This window comes from Strix aluco, chromosome 1 (assembly GCF_031877795.1).
Source record: "Strix aluco isolate bStrAlu1 chromosome 1, bStrAlu1.hap1, whole genome shotgun sequence".
Lineage (NCBI taxonomy): Eukaryota > Metazoa > Chordata > Aves > Strigiformes > Strigidae > Strix > Strix aluco.
In genome coordinates, this window is record NC_133931.1 from 114,531,260 (window position 1) to 114,545,666 (window position 14,407).

Here is a 14,407-nt window from a genome sequence, read left to right on the forward strand (position 1 = left end):
TTAATGGAGAAAACTAACTGATCCAGGTCAGAGAAAGCAAATGAGCAGTGCAAGATAGGCAATGGTACCAGAGCTGCCTTCTCAGGTGTTTAGTTAAGATCACATACATTATGAAATAAGCTATAGGCATAAATAAAACCATCCTGGACTAGCAAAAGGTTCAGAGATTGACTAATGATCAAATGGAGCTACAGCAGATCTCCTTAAATAAGAAAGAAACAGCCTGAAGCACAACACAGCCCAGTCACTGGGAGGATTTGTAATCCTTCATGCTAGGACCAAACCCCAACTCTGTGATTCCAAAGGTCAGTCTCACAATTTTATCCTAACATAAATGCTTGAATTTCCCTAAAACATTTGAGAAATGAATATGAAAAATGAGTCAGCAGTAACAGAATTTCACTGAACTTTACACAGAGAAACTGGACTCAGTGGAGGTAGCAGATATCCTGTCTTTAAAAACAGGGAGATGAAAAAGAATACCAAAGATCATAAGTAATAAATTAAACGAATTCTGGAACAACATGACACTTTCAAGCTGTTTAAAACTTACCTAATCAAATACTAGCCAACTGGGATGCTCCCAGATGGAAAGTATTTTTCATGAATACAAGGCAAAAATTACAATCTTTTTCATTATTTTATTACTTAAACTAAGCGACCTGATCTATGGAAAACAGACAACTCACTGATCAAGCAACAGAGAAGGAACTATCAACTGAAACCCTTATGTTGATGCACCATCAATAGAAAGCTTCTTAAGACTGTAAAACTCTTAAGTCATTGATTCCAAGTATAATTATTTTTCTAGTTCACAAAAATCAGAAAAGTGTGAAATCCTTCATATAGTTTATCATAGTAAGGGTTTCAAAAGCTCAATTTCATGGGAGAAAAATAATTGGCAGTCACCTACTGTTTTGTATTCCTCTCTGTTTAGCTCTACTTAATTTTTAGTGACAGAATAACCAGCTATGTATTTTTCCTGCATCATCTTTATTCATATTGCAGACACAGCACATCTCTGACTGCATAGAGTATTTTTAGTGTATCTCAAGCAACCATAACATAATTCATCTTCCCATCATCCACATCTCCTCCTGAGAGCACTTTGAGTATTCTCAGAATGTGGCTCCTCCTTACATAGAGATTTTAATTTCACTCCTCTGTAAGCTACACTAATGATGGAATATGAATTACTTTTGTGTCCTTCTCCTTGTGGAGTCATATATGAAGAGCAATGGAAATTGTTAACAGCTGACAGAGAAGCTTCCAGCAGCAAATGCACAAGTTCATTTAGTAAAAGACATCTGCAAATAGAGTACAAAAAGTAGCTTAGGGTGCAGCCAACAGCCACAGGATGAAAAAAGTACCTGTGGCATCAGCAATCTCTTGTTCATCATTGTTTATAACAACTACAATATGTCAAGCTGTCGTACCAATCTATCTATACAGATAAGAAAAACAAATACAGCACTGAAGAAATTTCTTGGCAAGGCAGAACATGAGTCACCTCAGCTACTGTTACTATGGAAACTATACCACATCTAGATGGCACCATTTTATGCATATGTGGCCAAGCTTGGTTGCTCTGGAAACCACAAACTTGAGATATTTAGCAAGACTTTGTTTACATCTGAGGTTTTGTGTTTGCAGACAGGAAAATATGTAGCATAGGAATCTCAGGAGCCTAGTAAGCTGAAGTACTAAATGTAAATTTATTAGTGTTATGTCAAAAGAGCAAATTATTACTCAGGAGCTGTATTTTGGAAGCCATTTTCCCACTCATCAACCTCACTCTCCTCAGAGGCAGTCTTAAGCGGGCTTGACACATAAGCAATTTTTGCAGCCATTAACCTACTTAGTGCAAGGTCTAATTTCAAACTGTTCAGCTGGGATTCCATGCAAAGGCTTCACAGGCTTAAGTAAAGCAAAAACTGTTTCAGTCACACAATTGAGCACTGAAGGTTTAATTTAATACCCAAATTCAAACTCTTGTTTTTAAACAATAAAATATAATTCTGGAGTCAGCCAACTCTTGAGACTATGGGATGCAATAAAAGGACTAGTCACAAATCCAAGTGCGTATCAGATCCTCCATTATCCCCTTAGCCATTGTCTCAATATTAAAATGCCCCTGGGAATATCAAACACTGCCTTACATATACTCACTTCAGTCCTGGAACATCCAGAAGATTGGTCAGTCCAGTCCAGTTAATTTCCAAAAGCTGTGAATTACAGAGAAAAAAGAAGAAAAAGAAAAAAAAAAAAAAAAAGCTACTTAGAATTCACAACACTGAAGAAATAAACCTGATCACTATAGATTCTGATCAGTGGAGGGTTAATAACCAGTTTCCAGGATTTTCTTAAACAGAAAATCAAAACCTCTTCCATTCTAAACAATTTTTAGCCACGGTTTTTAAAACAGAGTTATAAAAACAACTTGCCATCCTCTTATCCACCCTTTCACACATACGTATAAATACACACATACACACTCCAATATACACGTATACACAGTATGTACTACATAAACCCAGTATCAAATCATGAAAAGCAGTCCTATTTTCTGAAGAAATATTTTCATATTCACCATAGACCTGTTATAGATGAACAGTCACCAACATGAATTTGCAAAGTATAACAAGCTGATATCCCATTTAAGACCAGGAAAATAAGAGATCTAGAAGACATGACCAATGAAAAGAAAGAAGGATTTGGATTAAGAAGGTGGAAGAAGGATGTGACAACAGCTTGCAAACACAGAGGAGGCTGTTTTCAGTGACAAAGAGAAAAACTCGTTCTACCACTGATCTAAGTAAAGAAGAAAGGTATCAACAGGATTAAGTATTGAAGTAAGAAAAATTGCCAGAAATAATTAATAGGGATAAATCATTGCTAGATCATATGTACTTTCTTCGCTAAAAATCTTTACAGAATATTAGACATACAAATGCTATAAAAGGTGCTTATTCTGCTTCAGGGATGCTGGTATTAACAACTAATTTCTAACGTCCTTTTCAATCCTATAGTCTTCTAATTCTAGATAACAAAACTAACAGAAGCAAGTTTCCTTATCTCCCTTCTCACTGAAAACTTTCTATTAACTGTGTAGAAGTTAATTGAATATAAGCAACAAACAAATCCAAACCCACCCAAATACCACCATGTTTCCAAATCCAACTAACTCAATCTAAGAATAACAGCATGAAAAATGTTAAAGAATTTTGAGATTCCTGTTAAGAAACTAATTGTGGTGGTTCAGTTAAATGCTGAAACAAAACAAATCTCTGCAAGAACATATATTGCATCTTTCCACAAACAGGCAAGAATAATCACCCTACATTCATTTTCTATTAAAAAACCCCAGCGCATACCATTCTTTTATAAAGGATCTATTAATAGTTTAATTAGTGATTTCCTTTGTGAATACTTTGACTAAAGATAACATATTGTCATGGTTTAAACCCGGCCGGCAGCCAAACAGCATGCAGCTGCTCGCTCACCCTCCCCCACCCAGGGGACAGGGACAGAATTGGAGGTGTGAAGGGAGACTCGGAGGTTGAGATAAAACCAGTTTAATAATTGAAATAAAACAATAATAGAGAGTACAAACACGTAATGGACAATGCGACTGCTCATCACCTGCCGAATTATACCAAGTCCATTCCCAGCTATCAATTCTGAAAAACCATGATCCCAAAACCAAACCTGAAAGTGAGAGAAACGCCCCCCTTCCCAGGCAACCCTCCTTTATATATGGAGCATGACATTACATTGTAGATATGGAATATTTCATTGGCCAGTTTGGGTCCAGTGCTCTAGCTCTGCTCCATCCCTTGTACACCTGCACAAAGGCAGGACATGGGAGTTGGGAAGTCCCTGATCTCTTAGCAACAACTGTAAACATCAGTGTATTATTAGCATTCTTCTCACAGGAAATCCCATACTGAATCCAAAACACAGTTACTAAGAAAAATTAACTCTATCCCAGTCGAAACAAGGACACACATAATACATTTACTTATATAAGGAACACGGTTACTTAATTTGCTTTTGTAGTGGTGGCAAAATAGTTCAACAATGTTATGTATGAAGCACCTAGCCTACTTGTAACAAAAAACTAAGCAGAAAAAAAATCATTATCCTTTCAGCTGAAAAGGCAGTAAGATTTCATAACTGAATATTCCAAAACAAAAGGCAAGACATATCATGGGATGTACCGCAAGAATCTATATGAGCCAGCAACATGCCCTTGTCACAAAAAAGGCTAACGCTATCCTGGACTGCATTAGGAAAACCACTGCCAGCAGGCTGAGGGAGGTGATCTTTCCCTTCTACTCGGCATTGATGAGGGCACACCTGGAGTGCTTTATCCAGTTCTGGGCTTCTCAGTACATTAACATTCTGGAGAGAGTCCTACAAAGGACCATGAGGATGATTAAGGGACTGGAGCATCTCTATGAGGAAGGCTGAGAAAGCTGAGACTGTTTAGCACAGAGAAGAGAAGGCTCAGGATGTTGTTATTAGTGTCTATAAATACCTGAAGGGAGGGTGCAAAGACAACAGAGCCAGGCTCTTCGCAGTGGTGCCCAGTGACAGGACCAAAGGCAATGGGCACAAACTGAAACAAAGGACCTTCTCTCTGAACATCCGGAAACACCTTTTTACTGTGAGGGTGACTGAGCACTGCCACAGGTTGCCCAGAGAGGTTGTGGAGTCTCCATCTTTGGAGATATTCAAAAGCCATCCAGACATAGACCTGGCCAACCTGCTCTAGGTGGCCCTGCTTGAGCAAGGGGGTTGGAGTAAATGACCTCCAGAGGTTGCTGACAACATCAACTATTCTACGTATCTGTTAATAAAATACAACAGAAAACAAACATTTGGCCCCATCCAGTGAATAAGATTAGTGTCTTCCTAACTATGCCATTCAGAAGGGGGAATAAACCCACAGGCTTCAACAAAATGCTTAAAATTTAGTACTTTCCCTGCTGATATCCCTTCAGAAAATTGCTGCAAGATTTTTCTTAGCCTCCTTCTTTTACTGTGTTACACTCCTGTGTCTCTGTATAGGCAGGAGAGAAACAGAGACTCCTCTAATATAGGCATCTAATTTGAACTCCAGTGGATGATTGAAAGAAGCTTTCTCTAGACCTCCATCAACCAAAAGGTATACAATGGAGATCTGCTGTATTTCAACAATTAGAAACTAATGCACTTAGAACAAAATAATTATAAATTTATACAAATCATTACAGGTTATCTGTTTGTTTCTTCTGAATACAATTTTCTAAACCCTTCAGGATATTCATGTTTCCCAGACTCTGAAAAAATGAATCAAAGTCAGAAGATATTTTGTCTTTATAACTCGTATGTTCTAAAGACATCATCTCACTTAGTCATTTATTTATTTGATTCTGTGTATTACAATTATCTTGCAGGACAAAATGAAACATAGCATCAGATACTATTTAATACAAATCTGAATTTCCAAGTTCATCTTTCCAGATGCACACAACATTGGAGGCAAACAAAATAACATTATAAGGAAAGATATTTGCCAAATCTAATAGTAGTTCTAGTGACCTAATTGCATGAACAGGTGGAAATAGATAGCTTTAAAAAAATAAGTTCTGTGATATGATAATTGATTTTTGGACTCTAGAAATTTTAATGAAAGTGTCCTTACCCAGAGGTTGGAATACTTCTAAAATCCTTTTAGAAACACAAGGTAAACAGTTATGATCTCTTTGACCTTTTACATGATATAAACAATTAATGCTAGATGGCTACTCTGCAATCTGTCTGTGAAGTTGATATTTGCTCTCATTATAAAATAACTGCAAAACACAGAATGTGTCATTATCTCAGAATGGGATTTTTTTTCTGAAATGTACAGGGACTTTTACAACACTCAAAAGTGTTAAGTGAACAACATACTAGAAATTAATAATTAAAGCACATTTTACAATAATGAAGCAGATCATATTCTTGCTACTTGTAACAATAGTCATTCTAAACATGAAATAAGTAGACAGACTTGGACTTAGTTTTCCACTTATGAATTGATATAAACACTGGATGAATGTGCAATAAATTAACTAAATAATTTGTACACACCACCAACTAAATGAATGCAATGGTAAAATGTGAGACAATGCTATAGATGTGAGCATCTTCAGAAAACTTTTCAAATTGAGTTTACTTTTCCCTTAAAGTCATGTAAAGGCACATTTGATTTCTGCATAAGTGAAAATTTCCCTCAACTGGGAAATTGAACACTTTAGAGACAGGCGTTGGTTTCCATCACACAAAATAGCCCAAAGCACTTTTATTCTCTGCCTGAGAAATACATGATTTTGGTTTTGAGATAGGAATATCCTATCCTTCCATTAGGAGACACATGCAAAGAACTGTCTTTGCCAGTCTGTACTACTGGCTCTGTACTACTTCACTCAGTTTTCTTCTTCACCATCCATAAAACGATTACAGGCTCCCATATCCTGAGCACATGGTTACTTTCAACAAATGGTTATACAATGTGAATCCAATTTTTTTCTTTTAAAACTTAGTGGTATATCAAGAGGTTTTTTTAAAAACTTTTATTAATTTTTTGGAAGTTTTGAAGTCAACAAAATTGGGATGAATGCTGGGAGTAAAAATTAAAATCTGAGTAAAAAATAGTGGTTTAACTGACCATACACAGGCATCTAGTTCCATCTGAGATCCATTAGGATACAAAACAGAATACTTGAAGCTGGAAAAACTCTCTGGAGATCATCCAGTCCAACACCCTTGCTCAAAGCAGAGTCAGCTAGAGCAGGTTGCTCAGGGCTGTCAGCAGTTGGGTTTTGGATATCTCCAAGGATGAAGACTCCACAATCTCTCTGGGCAACCTGCTCCAGTGTTCAATCACTACTACAGTTAAAAAATAAAACTTAACAATTTCTTATTATTTAAAAGTAATTTATTGTTTTTCAATGTGTGCCCATTGCCTCTTATGTTGTCACTGGAAAGCACTGAGAAGAGTCTGTCTCCATGGTCTTTACTTAACCCTTCAGGTGTTTATATACATTGATAAGATCCCACTGAGCCTTCTCTTCTCCAGGCTAAACAAGCCCAGCTCTTGCAGCCTCTCCTCCTATGAAAAATGTTCAGTACCTTAATCATCTTTGTGGTACTTCACGGGACTTAACTCTAGCATGTTCATGTCTCTGTTGCACTAGGAGCCCCACACTGGACTCAGGACTCCAGATGTGCCTCACCAGTGCTGTATAGAGAGGAAAGATCATGTCCCTCAACCAGCTGGCAATGCTCTTCCTAATGCAGCCCAGGGTGCTGTTGGCCTTCTTTGCAATAAGTGCAAATTGCTGACTTCTGTTCACCTTTTTGTCCAACAAGACTCCCCAGACCTTTCCAGCCAGTCAGCACCCAGTCTGTCCTGGTACATGGGGTTATTCCTTCCCAGGCACAAGACTTGGCATTTCCGTTTGTTGAACTTCATGAGATTCCTGTTGGCACATTTCTCCAGCCTGTCATGGTCCCTCTGAATAGCAGTACAACTATCTTGTTCCTCGACCACTCCTTCCAGTTTTAAGCAAGAAAACTTGCTGAGGGAGCACTCTGTCCCACCATCCAGGACAGCCATGAAGATGTGTTGGCTCCAATATTTTCCCCTAGAGTATACCACTACTGAGTGTCCTCTAGCTAAACTTCATGTCACTGACTACAACCTATTTAGAGTTCAGCCACTCTTCAGTCAAGCTCATCATTCACTTCTCTAGTCTGTACTTCACCAGTTTACCTATAAGGATGTTGTGGAAGACAGCATCAAAAGCTTTACTGAAGTCAAGATAAGCAGCATATATTGCTTTCCCCTCATCCACCAAGCCAGCCGTCTTATCACAGAGGGCTATTAGCTTGGTTGACAATGATTTCCTGTTCATAAATCCATTCTGACTATTCCCAATCACTTCCTTGTCCCTTCTCCCTTATCAGCAGGACGGAGATCTCTGCTTGGGCCCCTGTGCCCTTGAATTGCCCCCAGAACCATGCAGTCACACTTGATGTCTTCCAGATCTCCCGTGGAAGTAGTGTTGGTGCCCACATGAAAAAATCAGCAGTGGGTAATAGTCTGAGGGCCAGACAAGCTTTAACAGTCAACAACATCCTGAATCTGAGGCTCAGGCAAATAGCAAACCTCCTGAGACAGTAGGTCAGGATGGCGGATGGGGGCCTCTGTCCCCTGCAGCATGGAATCACTGAGTACTATCACCTGTCACTTCCTCCTGGTGCTTCAGTGTGGCTCAGGCTCTGCTAGCTCAGATGCTCCTAGGACCTCCTCTGTTACACTGGCACTGAATCTATTCCACACTTGCAAATCTGCAGGCAGGGTAGGAAGACTCCTTGTGCCAGAAAATTTCCAGCTTTTCCCATCATGGGAGAATCCCATCTAGTAGTGTCTCCAGAAGATCAGAGGTCTTGTTTCACAAGTCCCCTGTCTACAGAGAATCACACTAGATGCATATATGAGGGTAACTAAATTCAGCCTAAGCCATCTACTTGTTCATATACGTTTGTCATATCTGAAACCCCATTGTTGGAATCTAAAGTGAAAAATACTATCATTAGTAGCTATACAGAGACTGTACAGAGCCAGGCACATAGACTGCTGTATTTCATCATTCTTCCAGTGAAAGCATGAAGGTATCATTAGCCCCAGTACCATTTTGTATTCAATGTCTTTTTAAAGATAACTAATTTAAAAGCAGTTTTGCCCACTAGAGTCCTAGCAGGATTATTTTTAGTGAGAAAAGGCTAACCTACTGTGTAACATTTTCAGCAAGGGAATCCACAATTAACAACTGAATTGGAAAGACCATCTTCAGGTACGTGGGAGGCTCAGTTTCACAGAATCACAGAACCATCTAGGTTGGAAAAGACCTTGAAGATCATCTAGTCCAACCATTAACCTAACACTGACAGTTCCCAACTACACCATATCCCTAAGCGCTATGTCAACCCGACTCTTAAACACCTCCAGGGATGGGGACTCCACCACCTCCCTGGGCAGCCCATTCCAATGCCTAACAACCTGTTCTGTAAAGAAATGCTTCCTAATATCCAGTCTAAACCTTCCCTAGCACAAGTTGAGACCATTACCTCTTGTCCTATCACTTGTTAAGGCACATCTATTTATGGAATTCTAGCAAGGCTAAGTGGCAGTAATACCTTCCAGAAGAGGATGAGATCTTACCTAAAACTCAGACAGTACACTAAACAGTCTTTTTCTTCTTTTTTTTTTTTTTTTTAAGGTGTTATGATTTCTTTTCTACATGAATAGCAACTTAAAGCTATCAGGGTTTAATTTCCAAATGCAAAGAAAAACTGTTAGAAATAATTTGTTGTAAAATGGGTTATTTTACCTCGGTATGTAAGATTTACTCATACAGTTCTATAATAACTAAGAGCTAGAACACACAGAACAGTTATATTTAAGAAAACTGAAGGTAATTTCAGTGTATTCTTTGAAAATTAATGGTGCAAACTATTAGTATATGTTCTCAAATCTCATGCTCATCTTAACTCTAAAAAAAGTTAAGAAATAAATAATTGAAGCAGGATGAAAAGTCCAATTTAGCAGGAATAACTTCAGTTTTGTACTACTTCCTCAATCCTGCAAACCCACAAATGTTTAAGTAATATAACAGACAAGTAGCTTGGTAGTACCTGATAAGACTAACCACAATTTGTGTTTTCAGACTGGTTCTCCTGTTCTAATCACAAGTTTTGACATTCCATTATGTCACACTTAAAAAATTTGTGGAGGCTACCAAAGCTCTGGAAGAAGTAATTTTATACTGGTTTAAAACAAAGAATCCAGTTTATTACATGATTTATTCCTTTTTTCATTATTCATAGGTGAATTAGAAGGTAAATACACACCATAAATACCTCACAAAAATGGTCTCTGTTCTAAGGTATTCATACCTGCATCCCATATTTAAGTTTTATATACTGATGTTTTCAGAATAAATAGAAAATGAGAAAATATTTGCATTTCCTTTTGATTTTTTCATATTTTGTTTAGTATATTGCATACAGCAGTTAACACAAAGTCCTTAGAGACCAAAATTAAATGACTTGAGCAACATAATGCATGTCGAAATTCAGCACTGAGAAACATCTCCTGCAGCAGACTGAAACATATATCATAGTGGTTTCTGTATTAACTGGCACAACCCAAAACAAAACAAAGATACCACTGAGAACTGAAAGATTTTCAACCAAAAAGCATTTCAAAAGGTTGCAACACAGCATATGAAAGATATACAGTGCCTACAGTACAACCTCACTGTTAATAATTTGATTATTATACACCTCTTCTAAAAGACAAGGCTACCAATTCATTCTCTCATCAGTCCTTAGACCACGAAGCATGTCAAAAATAATTATGCAAAGAAACTGAAAAAATAGTGCTACAAAGAGTGGCCATTTAAACAAGAAATGCAATTAGTACATATAATATCAGAAACTTTTGTTCATCCACTTGTTGTACAGGAATAAGTAAAAAGACAGAGCTCAATTTCAGAAACGTTAAAGACAAATCCTTTTCCATTCAAACTTGGAGCTAAGAAGTTAAAAAACATTACTAAGGCTAAGCACTTTACAGGATTATTAGAAAAGCTTTGCAAATAAATCTTAAGCCATAAAATGTTTTGAAAGGAATACGAGTCTTCAAACTCCTGGCATAAATCAAGCTTTCACTATTTGGGCTTTGAAGGTAAGTTCTCCTTGCAGACAAGATTTGCTATATTCGCCCACCATAGTGCTTCCTTTCCAGTTCTACCAGAAGAGCCCAGCAGTACTGAAGCACACTGATATCACTACAGTAACACACACTCTCTAATCTTAGTCTACAGATATTAGTGACAAATGCTTTTTTCTTTTCTTTTTTCCCCATTTTGGTATTCTCCCCACCACCCCCATGTTCGTCTCAATAAGGCTGTTTAAAGCCTGCACATTTGGCTTCAGCGTAAGATACACCTTTTGTAACGTAAGAAGAGAAGTTTTCCAAAAAAGTAACATCAAGCTCAGGCAAAAAAAGCTTATACCTGCAATAGTATGGAAATAGCACTGACAGCAGACAAACTCACACAGTAGAAAGAGAAGAAAGTAGTCAAATCTACAGTATTGCTTGAAACGCAAGAGGGAGCTGTTCCAGCCATAGTCCAGCCAAATAACAAGGATTTTCATTCTACATTTACAGCATTACCATGCCATGACTTGCTGGAGAAGACGACAACCCCCTAACTTCTGGTTCTGACAGTAAGTTAAAGCAACGTCACCACCCTAACAAACTGAAGAGCCCTGTGGAGAAAAAGGGAGCAAGCAAAAGACTGCCAGCTGATGAATCATTCTATGAAGCACTGAATATAAAAAAACTCCATACTTAAAGGTTTTGGTCTATAAACCTCCAAAATAGCTTAACAATATCATATCCTTCTCTGTTACCACTTTGAGCAATGCATAATTCTCTTTAGCTAAATTCAGGGAATGCCAGCTGCTTCTCTGCGGCAGAACTAACAGGGCACTGGAAAGACTGCACTCAGAATTTGACACAAAGTGAAACTCTGCCAGGAACCAGAAACGATGTGGTGTCTTTCCACAACACATTGCAACTGAGAGAGGTGATATGCATTGCAGAGACTCTTAACCAGCCAGCTCACTGGCCTAGAGCAGGATTTCAGACACCAGTTACACTTTCTGATGAAGTAGAACGTGTGTCATGTTACTCAGAGCTCTTTCAATTTTTCCTCTGCTCAGAGCAGTGAAACCAAATTATGTTTCCTCCCCAAACCCCACGAATTTTCTGCCTTATCAAGGCTCTGTACTGAGAACTAATGCAACACATACATTGAAAGAGTTTTAAAAAAATATATATACCCCTGCAGCCTATAAGAAAAGGTAGGCTAAAAACTGATGAGCATTTTTACATATCTGGTGTTCTCAATACCCTAAGATGCCTTTACAAAGTGAAAAGAATGTACTGGAATGTAGAATATACAGGGCCATAACTTAAGTTCACAACAGCACAAGAGGGAGCCTTTAAACACTACCAACTTTGTGGCTTGATTTGGCTGCCATAAGCACTACTAATTCTCAGAAGAGAGGCCACAAAGTATTTTAAAGTGCTGATGAACAACTTCCTGCTCATCAAGTTACAGAAGTATAAGTTTTCCACAGGACAAATTTAAGCTCTGCTACAGGGCACTATGATACAATTCCATGGGATAAGTTGTGTTTCTTCTCAGAAATTTATCATCAGAAGAGGGTATGTTAGTCCCCTTCTTTTACTTGTGAATGACCATGCAGAAATACAGTACAATTTGTCTGTTAGTAGAGCACAGCCCATTACCACTACAATGCTAAAGTGCTAACATTACTGTAATAATTTAATAAGTAACATTATCCACTGTATTTCCCCAGTAAACATATAATAAACTCAGCCTCTCAAACAAGGCTTGACTATACAACACCATAGAAAGTAGAAATCACACTGATTTTCATCATTGCTATAAGAAACACAGCATATCTCTGCACAGGAACTGTTTAACAGTAGTAAGTTTTTCAGTTGTAACAGTCTGAAGATTTAAGTGAGACAATTGCTACAGAGATAAGATGTATACTTGTGGGGGTAAGAGACAGAGCAGGCAAGTTCTTGCTGTGCTTTTCTGCTGTGCTTTTCTGCCAGCTTACATCCCTTAAACAGCTTCCTTCAGGAGCAGAAGTTTCAACACTGGTATAAAGAGAGACAATAACACTGAATGGGTGGGCACAGGGAAAGAAGAATATGATACTGTGGAAGCACCAACTGTGATGGCCCTTAAAACATCCCATAAACTATCAAAATTAAAAATTAAATTTATGCAAATTATAACTATACAAAGTAACAGAGCAAATCACTCTCACTTTATAAGCAACAAGACTAATTCTTAAGTATTATAATATATATATAATAGTACCTATGCTTCTTGGATTTTATCCACGTGTTCCACAAACTCCTTTCAAAGAGGTTAAAAAGTTCTGAAGGAAAGACATCAGCAGTCTTATATGTTCTGAAGGCATTTTTAATCAACTAAAAGCAAACCAAAACAACACTGTTCTCCATTCTATATAACCACTTCATCTTTTTTTCCAGCCATTTCACTAGGACTCATATTTGGTGTAAGCAAGCCTTTTGAGTCTAATTTTCATCAGTACTGATAATTTTGAAAGTCACATCCAGCATTGACTTTTCCAAAGGCAGCCAATATTAAATGAAACTAAACCAATATTAAATAAATCAAAACTACAGGACAAAACCAATCTGTAAAGTGAGTAGAGGGAGAGCAGTCAGCAAGTGGAGGACAAAACTGGGAATAGAAAAATGAGAATTTTGGAAGAGTTGCCCACTTTTCCTGGAAGGCATCCTGTTTTCCTGCCATTGTTTTTTTAGAACAATAGTATTGGTATTTTTTCATGTGTCAGTTTTGTTGAGTTTTTTTTAAAAAAGAGAGAAAAGGGTTGAGTTAGGACACACCTTCAATACAAGTATGCCCCTAAACAATCTTTTGAAAATTACCAATTTGTAGTAGTTATAAGCCACACACACTGCTATAACTGAACCAAAAATCAAAATAAACTATTTAATATTTTGTTCTAAAAGTAAAAGTTAACTACACTTAGAGAAGCAGACTACATGGTAAATACCCGTAAGGTTAATGTAATGAGAAATAATGCAAAAAACCTTACAAATCCCAACTATTTACACAGTGCTAACTTTTCTCTAGCATTGAAGCTCAGAGATTTAAGATTACTTCAAAACATTAGAATGAACATATTTCTCTCTCTTGAAAACTCTTACATATTTGGACATATTATAAGCTGATGAAACTTTTAGTACCTTCTTCATAATAACAACAACAAAATACAGTATTTAAAAAGTTTCATATAAAGTAAGAACCCTTGCAGCATCAAAAGCTTCATGCATTACTCAGAAATATGAGACTGGTAAACTCATTTTAAAAGTATGTTCGGAACTATTAATTTAGGCAGTGTTGCCTTATATAGTCATTAAGGCCAGCAAACAGAGCAAGAGGAATTGTTGCCAGTTACTTTAGACTGGAAAATATGAGAACAAAATCTAATACTAGCTGCCAACTAATTCCTCTTCTCTTCTAACAAAAATATTGAAAAAAGCTTTCCTTGGCTACAGCCACTTGCTCTCTAGTAAGGGGACAGAATTTGGTTATTGCTATAATAAGCATTATTTTACATTTTTCTACAGAAGTTAGAAAAATAAACACCAAGAAGACAAACTGCAGTGGGGAGAGAAGTCTGCTTGCAAAAAAATAAATATCCATGT

General features: G+C 37.4%; 1 protein-coding gene across 5 annotated transcripts in view; it reads right to left on the bottom strand.

Moving 5' to 3' along the window:
* Positions 1–14,407, bottom strand: part of ESYT2 (extended synaptotagmin 2) — a 91,605-nt gene that overhangs the window by 28,774 nt on the left and 48,424 nt on the right. For all 5 annotated transcript variants that reach the window (XM_074831762.1, XM_074831770.1, XM_074831780.1 and 2 more), the window contains one exon: positions 2,170–2,225. In XM_074831762.1, the coding sequence (XP_074687863.1) occupies positions 2,170–2,225 (56 nt within the window). The remainder of the gene's footprint in view (positions 1–2,169; positions 2,226–14,407) is intronic.